This window comes from Chiloscyllium plagiosum, chromosome 28 (genome assembly GCF_004010195.1).
Source record: "Chiloscyllium plagiosum isolate BGI_BamShark_2017 chromosome 28, ASM401019v2, whole genome shotgun sequence".
Classification (NCBI taxonomy): Eukaryota; Metazoa; Chordata; class Chondrichthyes; order Orectolobiformes; family Hemiscylliidae; genus Chiloscyllium; species Chiloscyllium plagiosum.
The window spans coordinates 13,475,822-13,497,259 of NC_057737.1; the positions used below are offsets into that span (position 1 = coordinate 13,475,822).

General features: G+C 41.2%; 1 protein-coding gene across 3 annotated transcripts in view; it reads right to left on the reverse strand.

Annotated features, from left to right (window-relative positions):
• The window catches only part of dhrs13b.2 (dehydrogenase/reductase (SDR family) member 13b.2), a 20,635-nt gene extending 5,220 nt beyond the window's left edge, over nucleotides 1-15,415 (reverse strand). Inside the window, exons 1-8 of one of the 3 annotated variants that reach the window (XM_043718336.1) lie at nucleotides 15,084-15,415; nucleotides 12,288-12,467; nucleotides 9,352-9,642; nucleotides 8,726-9,064; nucleotides 7,642-7,923; nucleotides 2,992-3,084; nucleotides 2,255-2,271; nucleotides 672-708 (exon numbers count right to left, since the gene is read on the reverse strand). In XM_043718336.1, coding sequence (XP_043574271.1) covers nucleotides 694-708; nucleotides 2,255-2,271; nucleotides 2,992-3,084; nucleotides 7,642-7,923; nucleotides 8,726-9,064; nucleotides 9,352-9,642; nucleotides 12,288-12,467; nucleotides 15,084-15,129 — 1,263 coding nt within the window. In that variant the 5' untranslated portion in view covers nucleotides 15,130-15,415 and the 3' untranslated portion in view covers nucleotides 672-693. Of the gene's footprint in view, nucleotides 1-671; nucleotides 709-2,254; nucleotides 2,272-2,991; nucleotides 3,085-7,641; nucleotides 7,969-8,725; nucleotides 9,065-9,351; nucleotides 9,643-12,287; nucleotides 12,468-15,083 lie in introns of all 3 variants that reach the window. The other 2 variants (XM_043718335.1, XM_043718334.1) reach the window with 2 other exon arrangements.
• Nucleotides 15,416-21,438: the final 6,023 nt, after the last annotated feature.

A 21,438-nucleotide genomic window follows, 5' to 3' on the forward strand; every position in this document is an offset into this window, starting at 1 on the left:
GTTTACAAAATTATGAGGGGCATGGATAGGATAAATAGACAAAGTCTTTTCCCTGGGGTGCGGGAGTCCAGAACTAGAGGGCATAGGTTTAGGGTGAGAAGGGAAAGATATAAAAGAGACCTAAGGGGCAACCTTTTCACACAGAGGGTGGTCCCTGTATGGAATGAGCTGCCAGAGGAAGTGGTGGAGGCTGGTACAACTGCAACATTTAAGAGGCATTTGGACGGGTATATGAATAGGAAGGGTTTGGAGGGATATGAGCCGGGTGCTGGCAGGTGGGACTAGATTGGGTTGGGATATCTGGTCGGTATGGACAGCTCAGACCGAACAATCTGTTTCTATGCTGTACAACTCTATGACTCTATGGCTCTGTCCTCCATTTCCACTGGTTCAAGCAGATGTAAAGCATCTACTTGAACGAGTGCAGTGAATTAATACTGTGTCTTGATCCACATTCCTCCCTCTGAGAACAGCATCAAAACGGATGAATCAGCCAATTGCCTTGCTTGCTCTGTGTCACGCACAGGTTCTCTGCAGCATTTGCTTGCACACTCAGCCCTTCAAAGTACCCGATAATTCATTGCTGCTGAGGTGTTTGCAAATGCTCCAAGGGACACGCTAAAAGTCCATATAAATAACAGCTTGTACTTTCCTTCCTTATCAGGACTTACATTGAATCCTCATTTACAGTGCTCAGTATGGCTTCTTCTGTTGAAGAGATAAAAGGAAGAACATTAGACAACGCACTTCCATTTGGTGATAACACATTAACTTTGAGAGCTATTCTGAAAAGCTGAAAGGTAAGGGAATTTAAAAAAACATTGAACCACATTTACTTTGACTAACAAGTTTAAATTGTTAATTAAACCTGAGCTGAACTTCAAACTCCACAAACTATGTCTATTAGTAACATCTCTGTTATCTACTCCCACCTCAGCACAGTGAAAAAGTTGACCATTCCAAATTCAAAGGGTGTGATTATTCCCTCTATGGAGGTGGCAAGACATACAGGTTGGCCCTGGAGAAATATTTGCCCCCTTTCTTGCAATTTCAACAGTTAAAGTTCGTGACTCAATACTCATTAAGGCCCTTATGGTCCATGAATATCGAGCTAAGGGCCTCAGTTCATCTCCAGCCTGAGTGCCTGCCTTCCTAGCAGGTGAGAAACGCAGCTGAGGGCTGAGGGCTTGAGAGGGGAAGCCTACATATGCCACACTTTTGGACCATATAGGGGCAGGGATTAGAGATAAGGGAGAATGTGCCAAGGGACAAGAGGGGTACAATTATTCACAATTTCACAATGTTCAACACTATTAACAACTCCTTGAGCTACTGAGGCAGTCCATGTACAAATGCAGCAAGACCTGGACAACACTCACACATGGGCTGGTAAGTGGCAAGAAATATTCATGCCACACAAATTTCAGGCAATCTCCATCTCCAACAAGAGAGAGTGTAATCATCTCCCCTTGACATTTAATGGCATCATAAATACAGAATCCTCCACTCTCAACAAACTGAACTGTACTTGCCATATAAATAATACAAGAGCAGGTCACAGGCTGGAAATTTTGGGACAATTCCTGACTGGCCAAAGCCTGCCCACTGTCTACAAGGTACAAGTCAGTAATGGAACACTCTCCACTTGCCAAGATGGCTGCAGTTCCATCAACCCTCAAGAAACTTGATATCATCCAGGACAATGAGTCTGTTTGGTTGACACTCCATCTTCAATTTTTACTTCTTCCACCATGGCCAATCAGTGGCACCAGTGAATACCACCTAAAGACTCACTGCAGCAACTCACCAAGGCTCCTTTGATAGCATCTTGCCACTTGTGACCTCTATCACCTAACCCAGTCTTGATACATTTGCTGACTATTCCCTATAGGGTAGTGAATTCCAAATGCAAAAGACCCTCAGAGAGAAGAAATGCCCTCACCTCCACTTTAAATCAGACAGCCCATATTTTGAAACTGGGCCTCATAATTCTAGATTCTCTCAGAAGGAGAAACATCCTCTCAGCATCAGCCCTTTGGGCCATCTCTCTGTTTTAAAAATCCCATCGGTTTAGGCCCAACCTGTTTAACCTCTTTCTTATAGTCAGGGGGAATAAAAAAAAACAATACAACTGCATTGTGAATATATCAAGTAATCTCTGCACATTAAATCTTACTAAAATTTTCCTCTCCTTGCACATTTTCATTGCAAAACTTTGTGGCTTTTATTAAATTTTGAATTATATTGCTCTTACCTTGTTTTTTTCTGCAACTGTAAATAAAAGGATAGAAAACAATTAAAAATTCACAACCACATCATGTCATGAACAGATAGAAAGTTAGTGCTGACACTACTTAAGAGATTGTGAAGGTTTTTAAGGGTAATTCAAGGGGGAAATCAACATTTGTCCTGCATGACAGGAGAAGTTGGTAAGTGCACTCTTATGGCTAATGGTGTTGCTGTATACTCAAATTTGCATACATTAATGCACATAGCCCTAATCTTTGCAGATAGAAATAGCTGTATATACGGACTATACCGATTTCAAATCAACATAACACATGACAACCATTTCCTGGTTCAACTCTGAAGGCAATGCCCTGACTAATCATAGCCAACCTGCCAAGTTTAAAATTTAAACAAAGCCTGGCTATTAAGTGTCAATTAGCATTACATACATGGATGCACACACCATGTCTTGGCAACACCTCGACCAATCAGAGTCTAGTTGCGGTCCAACTGCCAACCAATCAACACACTACTCTCATGCAGTATAAATGCTGGTTTTCTCATTTATGGATATTCTTCTGAAATGTCCTGAGGAGTACAAGATGAAAAGCATTGACAAAAACCTGTCTTTTTTCAGCAAAGCTCAGCTCTGCAGTACCGAGTAAAGTTTAGCCCAGAGAGATGATGATTATTGTGGAAGTCGAGAGACTGTACAGCCAATGCTGACTAACAGTGCAGCATTGGTAATAGCAGAATACTAACCTTTTTTCAAGTAAATCAGCAGCATGATCACAACAGCACAGATAAAGATGATCACAATTGATAGTAAGAGAAACTGAAGTGTCCGAGATTGTGCTGTGGAATGAAGGAAACATTTAATCAGTGTCAGCATTTTCAGGCTTCTACGACAGGTCACTGTGTATGTTGTGAAGAGTTGTTACCCTGAAAGGAGAATTAGAAGAATGGGGTATCCTGGCCAACACTTATCCTTCAAACTAATACCACAAAACAGAACGCTCATTGTTAATGTTTCATTCAATATGTTTATTGGTAGAATTTAACTTATTTATTCAACTGCAAAGCTGTTCTAAATACATCTTCACAGAGTTAACTTATTGGCCTTTCTACTCAATTTCAAAATTGTTTGATCATTAACAAATTAATGTTTATTTCCAAGGTCGTTTATGTTGATGCAAAACAAGAGTCCAAGGAAAGGACCCTAAAATTTTCAACACAGTGTCCCCCTCTGTGCAACCCCTCTGACTTTGCGAACATTATACTGACTTTGTACTCTTTAATTCAAATTATTTATTCAACCCCATGTCCAGTTCCCAGGTTTTATCCTAACTTTTGATGGTTTTGGTTTTGCTATATATCTTTCTTGTTGTAAATTTCCAACAACTGTTTAAAAGTCCAGTTAATCGTTGTTGCAAGGAATTCCGTTGGTGTAATGCCCTCAGAGTAGTTCCTGACCTCATTATAGACTTGGCTCAAACAAGGACCAAAGAGCTGAACCCAAGAGTGAGAGTGACTCTACTGCTGTTGGCATCAAGACAGCAATAGAGCTGAGAATGGAATCTAGGAGCTCAGCAAAACTGAAGTAAATGGGAATCAGGGGCAAAGCTCTCTGCTGGTTAGAGTCGTATCTAGTACAAAGGAAGATGGTTGTAGTCGTTAGAAGTCAATCATCTCAGCCCCAGGACATTATTGTTGGAGTTCTTCACCGTAGTATTCTTGGCCCAACCATCTTCAGCTGCTTTATCAATTACCTTCCCTCCATCATAAGGCCAGAGTGGGAATATTGATGGTTTGAATGATCTACCCTTCCCTGTCAAAGGATCTCATGGTGATATTGACAATAGCCACGTTAAAATGTAGAACCCATAATGCCAAAACTAAGTAGCTAAAAGAGTCATTGCTGATGCAAATGGGGAATGAACTATGGAATAATGATATGCTTAATGTACAACAAATAGTAACAAAGTAATTGCAAGAATACTGATGATTACACAATGCTCTGCACAATTTACAACTCCTCAAAAAACTTAATTCTTGTCAATGATGTCCAGACCTTGTTACATAATCAGGCTTAGCTGCTAAGTAGAGTCATAGAGATGTACAGCATGGAAACAGACCCTTCAGTCCAACCCGTACATGTCGACCAGATAACCCAACCCAATCTAATCCCACCTGCCAGCACCTGGCCCATATCCCTCCAAACCCTTCCTATTCATATACCCATCCAAATGTCTCTTAAATGTTGCAATTGTACCTGCCTCCACCACTTCCTCTGGCAGCTCACTCCATACATGTACACTCTCTGCATGAAAATGTTGCCCCTTAGGTCTCTTTTATATCTTTCCCCTCTCGCCCTAAACCTATGCCCTCTAGTTCTGGACTCCCCCACCCCAGGGAAAAGACTTTGCCTATTTATTCTATCCATGCCCCTCATAATTTTGTAAACCTCTATAAGGTCACCCCTCAGCCTCCAACGCTCCAGGGAAAACAGCCCCAGCCTGTTCAGCCTCTCCCTATAGATCAAATCCTCCAACCCTGGCAACATTCTTGTAAATCTTTTCTAAACCCTTTCAACTTTCACAACATCTTTCTGATAGAAAGGAGACCAGAATTGCACACACTATTCCAACAGTGGCCTAACCAATGTCCTGTACAGCCGCAACATGACCTCCCAACTCCTATGCTCAATACTCTGATCAATAAAGGAAAGCATACCAAATGCCTTCTTCACTATCCTATCGACCTGCGAGTCCACTTTCAATGAGCTATGAACCTGCACTCCAAGGTCTCTTTGTTCAGCAAACTCCCTAGGACCTTACCAATAAGTGTATAAGTCCTGCTAAGATTTGCTTTCCCAAAATGCAGCACCTCACATTTATCTGAATTAAACTCCATCTGCCACTTCTCAGCCCATTGGCCCATCTGGTCCAGATCCGGTTGTAATCTGAGGTACAACACTATACATTTGTGCCATATAACTGCCAGGCAATGACCATCGTTAAGAAAATAAAATCCAATTTGCTACCCCAAACTTCAAAGGCATTACATTCTCTGAATCTTCTATTATTAACAATCTAGGTGTTTTCACTGACTAGAAACTGAATTTGAATTCTGCTGAGAGTGAGTGACCACCTTATTCCTCAAAGTTTGTCAATCTACAAGGCATAATCAGGAGTGTAATTGAGCGCTCTCCCCTTAGAGCTACAATGCTCAAAAAGCCCAACACCATTCAAGTCAAATCAGTCTGCTTACCTGGCACGCCATTAACCATCAACATTTTTTCCTTTCAACACTGATGCACAGCGGCAGCAGTGTTGTAATGAAAAGTGTATAACTTACATGCATTAACTTATGTTGAGAGTTTGTATCTCAAACTAGTGCCATATGTGTGTTTGTCCATTTTTGTGAAGGTGTTTTAAACGTTAACTTGGTCAGTCTTTCCAGAACTTTAAACTAGTATATGCCTCCCAGAGTGCGAATGGAAATGTGGTTATATCGTGTGGGTTTGTGACCAGAGAGAGAAAACATTAAGCCACTAGCTTAGCAGAAACTAGGATAAGTGTTTTAAATTTAGTTCAAAAGCTTCTGGGGAGATGAAAGGAGATCTAACCAGAGTGAGAAACAGGTACAGCCCCTTCTAGAATGGGAGACTGTTCAAAGCAGTTAAGGAAATAAATTACCTCAGTGAAAGGTGTAGTCTGTGAAACTTCCAGACCAAAAGTGTTTGATTATAACCCTCAGACTTTTATGATGCTGAGAAAGTCTAAGCTCTCAGTGGTATCAATTGTCAAGTGAAAAGGTTTCACAGCTCATGGGACCAGAACTGAGAAGAAGCAGTTAAGTCAAACCTACAAATTCGATGGAGAAGGAATTTCTCTGGATCTTGTAAAGTGATGGTTTTGCGAAATAGCTAGGATTATGCTAACTGTGTGTTTTTATATTTTTCAAACTATGTTACATTTAAATAGCTTTGCTTGTCTTATTTTAATGTTATGCTTTTAGTGTAATAAATTTCTATTTTGTTGTTCATACTGAATCTGTAGCATTGTGCTTCAATGAAAGAAAGCCATATTAAAACAAAATATGATCCAATAAACCAGATTTTGTTCTTGGATCTGGGTTCTCCAATAGTAATACCAGCTCGCATCGTAACATGTGTAGCATCTGCAAGATATGCTGCCGCAACTCATTTGGATTCCTTCATTGGCACCTTGTATAAAACCTTAAGATATAGGCCATTAAGACCATTTAATCTCCTTCAACATTCAATGAGATCATGGCTAATCTGACAATTCCCAAATACACTTTCCTGCTTTTTCCCTACACACCACAATTCCCCTTCTGACTCAGCCTTGAATGTACTTAATGACACAACCTGATGCAAAGTACTCATTCACCTCCACTACCATTTCCTGGTTCCTCATTATTATTTCACCAACATCATTCTCTGAGGAGTCTACATTCTCTTTTTCTTGCTTTTTATATATTGAAGAAAGTCCTTACTGTCCTTTTTAAATTACTTGCTAGTGTACCCACGAAGTTTATTTTCTCCCTTTTTGAGTCATATTTTGATGGTTTTTAAAACTTCCTAATACTCTGGGTTATCACTAATCTCTGTAGCATTGTACATTTGTTTCTTTCAATTTGATGCTATCCTTAACTTCCTACCACAGGGTCTCACCAAGGATAGTTCTTAGGAGGCTGGTTTGCCTGGCAAAGGCAGAATGGTCCATTATGAGGAAAAGAGTCAAAGATTGACCTATGCTTCCCTGTCAGAGGATCTGACAGTGACATTGGCTTTAGCCATCTTAGAATATGGAGCTCAATATGCCAAAACTAAGCAGGCTAAAGGAGCTCTTGCTGATGCAAATGGGGCATAAACTATGGAAGAATACATGCTGATCGCACAACAAAAAGTAACAAAGTATTTGCAAGAACTTTTCTTACAATTGGTTTAACATTCTCCACAATATCTGCACAAGGTACAAAGTATTATAAAAGCTTAGTAAAAACCTGGACATTATGGAAAGTAACTACGATGGGCCATCTGCATTCCATTGGAGAGAAACGTATCAATGTGTGCAGATTTCCCAGCTTCGCTCAGCTCCTTTTTCCCAACTGAAACAGATTTTGAGAAAACAAGAGTGTATGACAGACAGAAAACTGATACAAAGGGTGGACCTTTGGGATGTCTAAATGAATGGATCAGATTGATTTCAAAACTTATGATAGGTGAATTAATAGATATTTTCACTGAACTGGTGCAACTTCTACAGAAATCTGAGAGACTCAATGAAAGTCATGAAAAGCCATGGCATCCAATTTTAATGCAAATTGAAAGTTTTACCATGAACAATTAAAAGCAAGTACCACAGGACTCTGTTCATTGCTTACCTTCTACACTCACTTGGATGTAGCGTTTGATTGGTTTGTCTACACTGGCATGCTCAACTCGACATGTATACGTAACACCGTTGTCCTTGAGGGACGCTGTGAACCGGAAAAAACTGGTCACGTTGTAGGTGCCATCCATGTTCCGCTTGTGGGGTGAGAAGATGACATTGGTCATGTAAACGGGCAGCATGTGCCTCTCACCCTTCTGCCGCAGCCACTTCACCTCTACATCAAGTGGATAATACCGCCCTGCGTCACAGACCAGCTTTTGTTCATCCCCTTCTATAAGGGAAACCGAATTGGGGTACACTGAGACAATGGGCGACTCTACAAAATAAGCAAACATACTGTATTGCAACTTCACAACAACTGAACACACATTCAAGTTTTACAGGTGATCTTTAACACTTAGGATTTTCAGCTTTCCATCCATTTAATTAGAATAACATTGAGAACACAACAAGTAACCAAGAAATATCTTTTTTTAAAATCATACAGCCTTTGACAGTAATATTTGCTGTACAATCATGTTACACTGTTAACACACTATGTCAAAAGTTGGTGAAACAGCTTGTATTTGATGGAAAATTATGATGACAGCAGCAGGGCACAGATAACAACATCCATCTGTGAAGCCTCAGCATTTGCTCAGTTTACAGTACAGGACAACAATAACCCTGCACTGCTTCCCCAAGCCTACACTGCTAAATTTGGTTCACTTGTCTCTACAGCAGAATCTCAACCCAGGCCCATATCCAAACACAGAGAATGCTGGAGAAACTCAGCAGGTGGACACACAGCATCTGAGGAGAGGGGAATTGAGTTAACACTTTGCTTTGCTGGTACAAATCTGAACAACTTACACTCGACATTTCTACCTGATCAGAAAATGCACCTGGCTATAGGTTGGAATAATTAATCCAGGTGCAATTTCTGGAGGAACAACTTCAGCTTTATTCAGGAGGCAGTAAGGTGAAAATGATCCTTCTGCTGACTCCTGCACTGTTCTGTTACCAAATTAATACATTTCCACCGTCATCTGTTCATTTCAACTCTAGCTAATTTATGTGATTGACAATCTTACCCATAATCTCCACCTCGATGGTGTGAGTTCCAAAGAGTGGAGGCACATATACAGAGCAAAGATAGGATCCCTCATCTTTAATGCCAATGTTTCTTAGGAGGAGTGAAGCATTTCCCTGCTTGATCTGGTCCATGAATAATTCAACTCCTTTCTCAATGTATTCAACCCGCTGATGTCGCCCATTGTAGGCGAACAATTTCTTCTTATTCCCTTTGTGCTGATATCGCCAGTCAATGTTAAAGTCGGTGCTGTGATCAATCTTGTAGCCACAGTCCAGAACAAGGTCTTGCTTCAATTTGGTTCTGATCAATGGGGTCCTGGTGTGCACAATATAGGCCACTAACAAATTTAAAAAAAAAGTCATTACCATCCATTTTTGTAACAGTTAAATCACTACATACAACTCAGCCAAAACTATTTGAAACTGTACTTTCCCTCAAGTTCAGCATCTTAAATATGTGGTTGGAAGTTGTTTATGTTACATCGATGTTTCATCTCTTGCGTTATTATTGAAATTGACAGAGTTTTAATAGGCTTATGAGAAACAAATATTGCCCACATCCCACACACATTCTTGCAGCACTCACTCTGAACATGCACTTACCTGGTCAACATTCAAATATTACCTTGAACAAACAGAGTGTCAGTGTCAGCGATGACTAAATCTTCATCATCAGGTTTTGCTTCACTTTTCTTAACCTTCTGGCTATCGGGCTCTTCTATCTTCCTCATGAAGCTGGTTACAGTGAATCTGCTAGGTGAATGTCTTAAAGTCACTGTGAACCATACGTCCTCAATGGTCTCCTTACCCTGGTGTGGCCAGGGCTCATGGATGCCATGAGTAGAATACCGACTAATTTCACATCCCACTGTGTCCAGTTTCTCGTCCGCATATTGGAAAATATCTAATGAAGATTCTGTTAAAAAAACGATTGATTCACATAATAATTAACAGCAAGTTATTAGAAATGGATGCAAATCAGAGAAAAGTCTCAATACAAATGAAGCAGAGTTTGCTGTTCCTCCCACATTGTAAGATCCTAGAAACCTTTCTGAGTATATTGAATTTAGAAATTGAAAATATACATACTTTTCATAGACTAAATTCAGGGAGCTGAAGAACCTGTAGACCTGAGAGTCCCAAAAGATGTCTTCCAACTAAACACTGAATATGCTGTCTAACTTTTGATTGAAATAGAGTCAAGATTAGAGTGGTGCTGGAAAAGCACAGCAGGTCAGGCAGCATCCAAGGAGCAGGAAAATCAATGTTTCGGGCAGGAGCCCTTCATCAGGAATGGGGCTGAGAGCCTCCAGGGTGGAGAGATAAATGTAAGGGGGGGGGGGGAAGGGGCTGAGGAGAAGGTAGCTAAGAGTACAATAGGTGGAATGGAGGTGGGGAAAAAGGTGATAGGTCGGAGAGGAGGGTGGAGCGGATAGGTGGGAAGGAAGATTGGCAGGTAGGACAGGTCATGAGGATGGTGCTGAGCTGCAAGGTTGGAACTGGGGTAAGGTGAGGGAGGTGAAATGAGGAAATTGTGAAGTGAAGTCCAGTGAAGTCCACTTTTTGATTGAAACAGGTCAACCTTCTTGAGTCAGCTAACCCTGTCACGTTACCATTTCAGAAGTTGTGCAGAATTTTTTCCTCCAACAATGGACTCTTGTTAATACCTTTTCCTCCAAGAAACAGAAAGAAATGCATTTATTTAGCACCTTTCACAAGCTCAGGATATCTCCAAGAGTTTTTAAACCAAGGAATTACATTTGACAAGTAATCATTGTAGTAATATAAGAAATGCAGAAGCCAATTTAAGCACAGCAACCTGCCCAGGTATACTCCCAAAACTTCACTTTATTGGAAGACTCAGTAAATGAATTGCTTCACTATGTTAAGCTCCATATGCACCAAATTGAACTGGGGTGTGTGCAAGATTGTTCGTTCTTTCACACTGTGTACTCTGACATGGCAATTCACATAACCTATGGCTGACGTTAATCCGAAATGATTGCATCAATTTTATACTCTATTGGATTACAATCAAAAGACCATGCACAAAGTCTCTCCTAAACTCCATGTTAATTGTATGTCAATTATGTTCAATCACTTGTGGTCTTAAAACAGTACCTGTTTGAAGTTGAGCACTTTAGTGAGAGGAGGCCTTCCTCAATATTCCTCCCCTAACCAGAAGGCATCAAACCCTTGGTGGCACCAATTGTCCTCCCTTGCTTAAATGTGCGTGTGATGCGTGTGTGGAATGGGCTGCCAGAGGATGTGGTGTAGTACAATTGCAACATTTAAAAGGCATTTGGATGGGAATATGAATAGGAAGGGTTTGGAGGGATATGGGCTGGGTGCTGGCAGGTGGGACTAGATTGGGTTGGGATATTTGGTCGGCATGGACGAGTTGGACTGAAGAGTCTGTTTCCATGCTGTACATCTCTATGACTCTATATGCAGGTGAATGGCATTCTTTGAGGCTTCACTTGATTGCACAGAAGGGGACCCTACGTTCAGTGATAACTTACCTAGACTTAGGGGCCCAGGGTCAAGTCCCACCTGTTCCAAAGGTGTGTAATAACATCTCTGAGCAGGTTGATTAGGAAAAATAGATTTAATTTTAACAAATTACAAAGTCGATCACTTGTGGTACAGTTGTACTGTCCCTGAATTTGAGGCAGGAATCCTAGGTTGAAGTCCCATCTACTCCAGAGGTATGTGACAACATCTCTGAACAAGTTGATTCAAAAATATAATTGAGTGCACATAGGGTCACTGTGTTACAGTGACAGTGTCCCTCTTGCTTGGTAGGAACGCATAGGTTAAAGTCCCACCTGCTTCAGAGGTGTGTTATAGCATCTCTGAGCAGGTTAATCAGAAAATATCTTGAGCACACTTTAAAAGACACTGACTGAAACTGCTGCAGGACACAGAAACATAAAACTTAGGAACAGGAGTTTGCTATCTGATTCTTCAAGCCTGTTCAACCACTCAATAAAGACCAGGATTGAGGTGATTCTGGTCCTTTTAAAGTATTGCCTTCACTGGCCATGCGTCACCCTATGAGTTTTCTTGCTCAGCTTCAGATCCTGGATTCATTTAGTGTTGTACAATTAAAGAGATACATACTGAAATTTAGCTAGACAGTAATTTGTCTTGAGGATATTTTTGACTGAGCTTGTCTGCTGGGAAACTGTAGGATCATATGGAACATCTGTTCAAATCTTTGGCCAATATTATTCACCAGCAACTTAAAATAAAATCAGGCTGAATATAAAACCAGTGTTGCGCTTAAGTCTATTAATTTCCCAATAGGGGTTGATGGGTGTTACAAATCACCCTTCATGTGTTTTACAGCATTTATTACTCCTTTCCTTAGATATCAGTGGATTGTTTGAATTATTATGAGCAATGCCATTGGAGATCTGCTACCCTAACAAAATAAACAATGCAGGACTTTAATACAAGTAATTTAGGGAGCATTAAAGCATTTCCATGCTGTTTTACTCTGTGTACAGTAGGGGGCACGCCTGAGAGTATTGATTTGAGGATATGTTTCATCTTTACCTTGAACTTTAAAAATAATGGCCTCCTCATTCGTAATGATATCACCAAATAGTAGGTTCGCCTTCCTCTTGATGGTCTTTGGCCCAAACATATCAGCCCCTTCATTTTGTTTTTGTTCCACAAACACGCAGTCCAACTTTCTGCCTGGAATCCTTTGGCCATTCTGTGCCTGCACGATTCCTTAAAAATCCAGAGAAACAGCTAAAAAATAAAATTTTAACACCACTACACAAAATACCCAGGCACCTCAATAAACAAATCTTGTCACACTGATTCTCATCATATAAATTAATCTCACAGTGGCCTATGCGTTCAAAGTTCAAAAACATACAGTAAACTAAAAGTTGAACATTTCGTCCATTCGTAACAAGATCAATTTGCCATTTGATCAAAAGATTGTAGAACGCGAGAATATTAGCTAGGATTTTGCCCTCCTCCTAAAGTTTTCATTAGTGGGCTTCATTCTGAAGCCTACTCGCTTTACATGGTGCAGATTCTTTGTGAGTCCTGAAATTAAAGTAGTCTTAAATCCAAGTGTACATGCACATTGCTGTTATATTACTTAATTGACTACAGTCAAACTAGCCTCAACCCTAATACGAAGTTAAGTATAAATAGATCTCTTTATTTCATAGAAGCATAGGAGCAGGAGAAGGCCATTCAGCCCTATGAGCCTGCTCACTCATTAATTACGACCATGGCTGATCGTCCAACTTAATAGCCTAATCCTGCTTTCTCCCCATAACCTTTGACCCCATTCACCCCAAGTGCCAAATCTAGCTGTGCCTCTTGAATACATTCAGTGTTTTGGCATCAACTACTTCCTGTGGTAATGAATTCCACAGGCTCACTGCTCTTTGGGTGAAGAAACGGCTCCTCATCTCCACCCTGAATCCTTAGATTGTAACCCCTGGATCTGGACACACCCACCTTTGGGAACATTCTCCCTGCATCTACCCTGTCTAGTCTGGTTAAAATTTTACAAATCTCTATGAGATTCCCCCACCCGTCTGAATTCCAGCGAGAACAATCCTAACCCAGTCAATCTCTCCTCATACATCAGTCCTGCCATCCCTGGAATCAGCCTGGTAAACCTTTGCTGCACTCCCTCGAGTAATAGCATCCTTCCTCAAAAAACGAGACCAGAACTGCACACCATATTCTCGGTGTGGCCTCACCAAGGCCCTGTATAAGTGCAACAACACATCCCTGCTCCTGTACTCAAAACTTCTCACAAAGAAGGCTAACATACCATTTGCCTTCTTTACTACCTGCTGCACCTGCATACCTACCTTCAGCGACTGGAGCACAAGGACACCCAGGTCCCGCTGCACACTCCCCTCTAACAGTTTGTACCCATTCAGGTAGCCATCTGCCTTCTTGCTTTTACTTCCAAAGAGAATAAACTCACACTTATCCAAATTATACTGCATCTGCCATTGATTTGCCCAGATCATCCCGAAAGACCACTGCATCCTCGTCACAGTTCACCTTCTCTCCCAACTTAGTACCATCTACAAACTTTGAGATGTTACATGTTGTTCCCTCATCCAAGTCACCAATATATATTGTGAATAGCTGGGGTCCTAGCACTGATCCCTGTGGCACCTCACTAGTTTCGATTAGCTTAGATTCCCTACAGTGTGGAAATAGGCCCTTCGGCCCAACCAGTCCACACCGACCCTCCGAAGAGTAACCCACCCAGATCCATTTCCCTCTGACTAATGCACCTAACACTACGGGCAATTTAGCATGGCCAATTCACCTGACTTGCACATCTTTGGACTGTGGGAGGAAACCGGAGCACCCCAAGGCTGAAATCGAACCTTGGACCCTGGTGCTGTGAGGCAGCAGTGCTAGTCACTAAGCTCCAGTTACTACCTGCTGATTTGAAAAGGACCCATTAATTCCTACTCTTGGTTTCCGCGGAATTTCAAATCCAGTTGTAGGTTTCAAAGGCTTTCAACCAGACTGCACACCACTCTGTCCACTCAATTCAGTTCACAGGCCCACAGATAACCCTTAAGTAAAACCCTCAGATTTCTGTAAACAACTCAGGCGGTGCCTTTTTCTCTGCTTAGGTTAGTTACGCACTCTCAGGCTCCAGTCTAATCAAACTAGAGTAGATTAAGATAGAGGTATAGAGCCTAAACATGCATTAACATGACTACATGGTAAAAAGGGGAGGGGTCACAAAAGCCATTTTATTCACCCCTCATTGACATTGTGAGCCAATGGTTTTCATCTCAGACTGACACGTTCACTGAAGACTATTCTGCAGATATCACCAACAGCCTCCTTCACCGCTGCTCTCTCACCACCAGACGCCTGGAGGAAGAACATCTCATCTTCCGCCTCGGAACACTTCAACCCCAGGGCATCAATGTGGACTTCAACAGTTTCCTCATTTCCCCTTCCCCCACCTCACCCTAGTTCCAAACTTCCAGCTCAGCACTGTCCCCATGACTTCACTGCTCCTCGAATGCTGCCTGAACTGCTGAGCTCTTCCAGCATCACTAATCCAGAATCTGGTTTCCAGCATCTGCAGTCATTGTTTTTACCACGGATTTGTCCTACCTGCCTATCTCCTATTCCACTGCACCCTCTCCTCCCTGACCTATCACCTTCATCCCCTCCCCCACTCACCTATTGTACTCTATGCTACCTTCTCCCCACCCCCACCCTCCTCTAGCTTATCTCTCCAAACCACTGCCGATTGCGGAACACAAATGCAAATCATGACAATATTAAAACACGCTCTGCCTCTTTTATCCTGGACGCGTCCGACCTTCTTACCAGCAGCAAAGATACAAAAATGCAACAGGAACATTTCCAGATACATTGTGCATTCTCGGTTCAGGCGCGGTTCAGACACTTTCGGTTTCGATTTACCGAGGAAGCTTCTGATCGTTGCAGTTGGAGGGACACCAGTTTCGAAATGAGAATAGACTGGTGCGAGGTCTAAGCGAGAGGTGGAGTGTTGTTTATTTCTCGTGTGGTATTCCACCTTTAATGTACGTTGCAAAACGAAACCAATTACAGGGAACTGTATTTAGTATACATTCAAGATTTTCCAATACAGTTAAACAGCGACTCTTTGCGAATGAGTGTTGGGGTAAGGTTGCCATGGATGTTTGCAGGACAGCTTTTATTTGGGGGGGTAGGGGTGGAGCGGAAGAGGGGAACTTTAGAGGGAGAAAAGGGGATTTGGAAATGTTTGAGTCAGATACACACTGAGGACAAAGACACTAGCCTTTGACCGACTGGATATTACCAGCATGTACTATGGGAAAATGCCAAGTTCGTTTACAAGGGAGAAAGGTGGAACAGATTATTATTTAAATGAAGAGAAACAACAGAAAGCTACAACATAAAGGGTATTGGGCATTATTGTGCACGAAACACAGAAAACTAGCACACAGGTGCAGCAAGTAGTCCGGAAGGCTAATGGAATGTTAGTTCTTATTTCAACAGGGTTGGATTATAAGAGTAGGGAAGTCTTATTACAAGCTGCACAAGGAGCAGTCAAGACCATATCTGAGCAGTTTGGTTCTTTTATTTAAGGAAAGATGCCATTTCATTTGAGGGAGTTCAAAGAAAGTTCACTCGGACGATCCCTTATATGAAGGGATTGTTGTATGAGCAAAAGCTGAACAGTTGGGACCCTACTCACTAGAAGTGGTATCATTGAGATATATCAGATTCTTACTGGGCTAGACAGGGTCAATGCTGAGAGGATGTTTCCCCTCATGGGCGAATCTAGGACCAGAAGGCATATGACCAGAATAAGGCGGTACCTATTTAAGACCGAGCTGAGGAATTTCTTGAGATGTGGGCATCACTGGCTGGGCCAGTATTTATTGTCTGTCCCTAGTTGGCCCTTGAGAAGGTGGTGGTGAGCTGCCTTCTTGAATTGCTGCAGTCCACCTGCTGTGGATTGACCCACAATGCCATTAAGGAGGGAATTCCAGGATTTTGACGCAGTGACAGTGAAGAAACACTGACATATTTCCAAGTCAGGATGGTGTGTGGCTTGGAGGGGAACTTGAACTTGGTGGTGTTCCCATATATCTGCTGCCCTTGACCTTCTAGGTGGAAGTGGTAGGGAGTTTGGAAGGTACTGTCGGAGGATGTTTGGTGAATTTCTGCAGTGCATCATGTAGATAGTACACAGTGCTACTACTCAGCACTGTGAAGGGAAAGGATGCTTGTGGATATAGTGCCAATCAAACTGGCTGTTTTGTGTTGGATGGTGTCAAGCTTGAGTGTTGTTGGGGCTGCATTCATCCAGGCAAGTGGGGATTATTCTATCACACTCCTGACTGTGCCTTGTAAATGGTGAACAGGCTTTTGGCATTTTGGAGGTGAGTACTCACTGCAGTATTCTTGGCCTCGGACCTGCTCTCATAGCAACAACATTCATGCGGTGAGTCCAGGTGAGTTTCTGATCAATGAGAACTCCCAGGATGTTGATAGTAGGAGACTCAGTGATAGTAACACCATTGAATGTCAAGGGGTGGTGGTAAGTTTGTCCATTAATGGTGATGGTCACAGCCTGGCACTTGTGTGGCGTGAATGCTACTTGTCACTTGTCAGCCCAAGCCTGGATATTGTGCAGATCTTGTTGCATTTGGATAAGGATTTCTCCAATATCTGAGAAGTCATGAACGGTGCTGAGCATTGTGCAATCATCAGCAAACATCCCCACTTCAGACCTTATGATGAAGGGAAGGTAATTGAAGCAGCTGAAGGTGGGTATTTGAGGTGTATTTATATGGTGTATTTAAGAATGAGATAGATAGATTCTTGATCAGTAGGTGAATAAAGGGTTATAGGGAAGGGTAGGAAGGTGGACGTGAAGAATGTCAGATCAGTCATGATCCTTTTGAATGGTAGAGCAGGTTTGAGGGACTCAAAGTAGCAGCCAACTACTTTGCAGAGAAGTTGTTAGTAGTTACACTCATTTGTAATAATTAACGTTAAAATTAAACATGGTGAAATTCTGCACTGCAATGTCACAAAAATCATGCATTATTGTAATTGTATAAGACATTGTGCCTTTTTCATATTGACGAGTCAGTTAGCTCAGCTGGTTGAATGGCTGGTTTGCAATACCTACAGCACAGATTCATTTCATACACCAGCTGAGGTTACCTTGAAGGACTCTCCTTCTGAACCTCTCCTCTCCCCTGAGCTGTGGTGACACACCGGTTAAACCACCACCAGTTCTTCCTACCTTTAATGAATGAGTAGGACTGTGGTGACCTTACTTTGTGGATGTGGGATAGTCAAAGCCACTTTTAATTGTAACATCCTGAAGACTACTTTTTTTATGATAACACAAATAATGTTTGTCTGAACTCTTAGATATTCAACTATACACAGGTTCAGGGCTGGTTTATAGCATCTGAACCTGATGAGTGTAGGATGAAAAACTTGGGGGGACTTTGTATTTCTTTTTAGCAATGGTAAGTTCTATGCTGCAAAGCAATTATAACATACCATACTAATAAACTGATAGATGTGACCTTCATATTTTCTTCTGAATTTCTCATCCATTTTAAAAAAATAGGAGGCATCTCTCAATTCTATGAGTACAAATTTGAGAAACAAAACTATTCTACATCAAGCAGACATAATGGATTGAATTTTTGTTTGGCTAAATTTGCAATGTATTCCCCCCTCCCCACCCATGAGGTTTAGCGAGTTTTCTTGCTTAACTTTACCAAATTTACTGCATTAAATTGCCTACTACATGCCTGTTGCATCTCTCAAGTCTGATTTCCGCCTTGTCTTACCATGCACTATTCCCAGAATAACTCGACACTCAGCAATAAGCAATAATTACTGTCAATTGGCAACACACCGCTGCCTAGCTCTAATCGTACCACATCACTTGTGAAAAGCATAAATATGGCTTGAGTTGCTAAGAGGGGCTTCATTGGACTGATCCTACCACACATCTCAGCACAGCCCAAGTTGGTCAAAACTCTAAGATTTTGCCAACATGTGACCACACAATGCTGCATGAAAGAGCTTAGGCTTCAGCATCTACTTCAACATTGTTAACACATTCAGTAGGGATCAGTACATGCAGATGGATTTAGATTGGTTGAGTGAGTGGGCAAAAAATCTGGCAGGAGTGTAATGTGGGAAAGCGTGGAGCTGTTCATTTGGCAGAAAGAATAAAAAAAAAAGTACGACTCAAGACGGAGAACAACTGCAGAATTGAGGGATAGAGGATTTAAGTGTTCTAATGCTCAAATTTTAAAATATTAGTACATTGGTTCAGCAAGCAATTAGAAATATTAATGAAATATTATTTATTGTGAGAGGAAATGAACAGAGAAGGATAGACATTTTGCCTCAGTTAAATACAGCATTAATACGACAGCACCTTGAATACATGTGCAGTTTGGTTTCTTTATTTAAGCATCAAAATACATTGGAGATGGACCAGAGAAGGTTTACTAGGTTGATACCTGGAATTAATGGGTTGTTACACCACACGCTGCATCTGAAAGGCTAAGAGCATTGTGGAAGACCCCATACACCTCTCACACAAACTCTTCTCCCTCTTGCTACCTGGCAGAAGATACCAGAGCATTCAGACTCTCATGGCCAGACTGTGCAACAGTTTCTTCTCCCCCCCACCCCCCCAAGCCATCAGGCACTTTCCCATCTAAAAGTTTTAGCACAACTTTGATTTGCTGTTAGAAAAATGTGTATTATTTATCATTCTTCTATTACACTATAACTTGTGTGTTTTGCACTTCTTATGCACTTTATGCTATGTATGAGTGTGTAGACTGTGCGGTCTATATAGCACCCTCAGTCCTGGAGCAACGCTGTCTTGTTTTTACTGTTTCTGTTGTAAATGGGAGAAGTGATAAATAAAAAGCTACTCTTGTCTTATGAGGAAAGGTAGGACAGACTTGGTACTTTTACTGAAATTTAGAAGAGAGAGGGGTTACTAGTTTGAAGCATACAAGATACTAAACAGCCTTTACAAAGAAGGGATGTTTCCTTTTGTGGGTGAGCCCAGAACTAGGGACTATAAAAATTAGGGGTCACCCTTTCAGATAGAGGTGATAATTCTTTTTCTCTGAGGGCAGTGAAGACAGGATAATTTAATACTTTTAAGGACAAGTTAGATACATTTTTATTGGACAACAACTCAAAAGGTTATCAGGGTAGATGGGAATGAGAAACTAAAAACATCACCATTGCAGCCATGATTTTACTGAATACTGGAGCAGGCTGAATGGCCTACTTCTGCCCCTAATTTTTGTGTTCAGCGACACTCAAGAAGCTCAGTACCACAGATTTTTAAAAAACCTACAAGATTAGAACATATTCACTTCTTTAAATATTCATTGTAGATGGTAAATGCTACCAGATCCACAAAGGTGCACTGCAATAACTGTGTCAGTTCCGCACGCACTTCAAATTGCTGAAACCACTCATGCATTGTAGCGACTCACAAGGGTTCTTCAGCAGCACCATTTAAACCTGCAATCTCTACCACCGAGAAGGACAAGAGCAGCAAGGAGCATTACCTTCAAGCTACAGCAATTGCTGTTCCTGCAAAGTTGCTAGGCCAATTCTTGGAACTCTCCTCTAAACACTATGGTAGGTGCACCAACCTTCCATGGACTGCGATAGTTCAGGAAGGCAGTTCACCATCACCCTCGAGTGCAATTAGCAATGCACAATAAACATTGGCCTGGAGACACCCACAGCTCATGAACAAATATTAAGTATTATTCCTAAAAAGAGCATAAAGCACTTTGCCTCTTTACAGATCCACATGTATCATCCATGCAATGTTGAAGTTACAGAAACATTTGTATTTCTATCACAGCATAAAATTCTGACAGGATCAATCAGAACTTTGTAAACAATTTTAGTATGCCAGCTTTAGAAAAGTTCAGGAAATAACATACCATTCAAGTAAATGAGACACAAAGTGTTGTTTATTTATAACAAAAACATAAAGTGCGGATTATGTTTTACATTGTAACATTAAAATACTCCAAGTTAAGGAAACTTGATAGAGGAATGCATGTGAGACATTACATTAGTGACCATTTCGACAATAAAACCATAAAGAAAAATAATCTGTGTAAATGTGTGAATGTAGTGAAAATAATACAATGGTGAAGAAACTCAGCAGGTCCAGCAGCATCTGTGGAGAGAAAAATAGAGTTGATGTTTCAAGTCCTTCAGAACTGAAGGGGGCTGGAAAATGATGGCACTTTTGCTGTTAACAAAAGGGGAGGAGAAGGAGGAAAACGTTGAACAGATGGTGAGGCTGTCCACAGCAAAAGGCAACAGGATGGTAAAGGAGAGATACAGATGTAGAAAAGCTGTTAAATGATAGATGTTAGGAACAGAGCTGACCTATCTTCTGCTACTTAAAACTTCCATAAACACATTTTACATCTATAGATCTCCTCTACTACCACCAGCACTCCATTTGTCTTTTGCTCCCAGCAGGCTCACCATCTGTTCAACTTGCTCTTCCTGCCTCTTTGTCTGCACAGCACAAAATCCATAATTTTCCAGCCATCTTCAGTTCTGCAGAATTATTTGACTTGAAACATTAATTGTCTCTTTCTCTCCACAGATGCTACCAGATTTCTCTAGCGCTTTGTTTTTATTTCAGAATTTCAGCTTCCATAATTCTTTACTTCTATATGTGTAGATGTAGTGCATTGAACTTTACAGCCAAGACCAGAAGTTCTACTTTACCAAAAGCTGTCCCTATAAAATTTAGACATTTCTGGAACTTAATAATTGTAATATCTAGCTTATTAATAGGTGTAGCTTAATTCTTATAGAGACTGAAGGCTCTGATTACATTATGGAATATGCTTAGCTTTTCCTATGAAATTCCTTGATTGCCATCAAAAACAAACATTACAATCAGCTTGATAGCGAGTTTTGAATATTGGTGTAAAGGAATTTGGCATGAACACATGCTAAACATGCAGATGCTAATATCTCAAAGTACAAAGCCGTAATCTTATGTTCATGGGATCACCTTTATTTCAAAGTAACATCCCCCACACCCTAGTTTTATTGCCCTTCAAATTTGTGCAGGCTATATTACTAACTGTAAACAAAGGTGTGTATTGTTGACTTACCC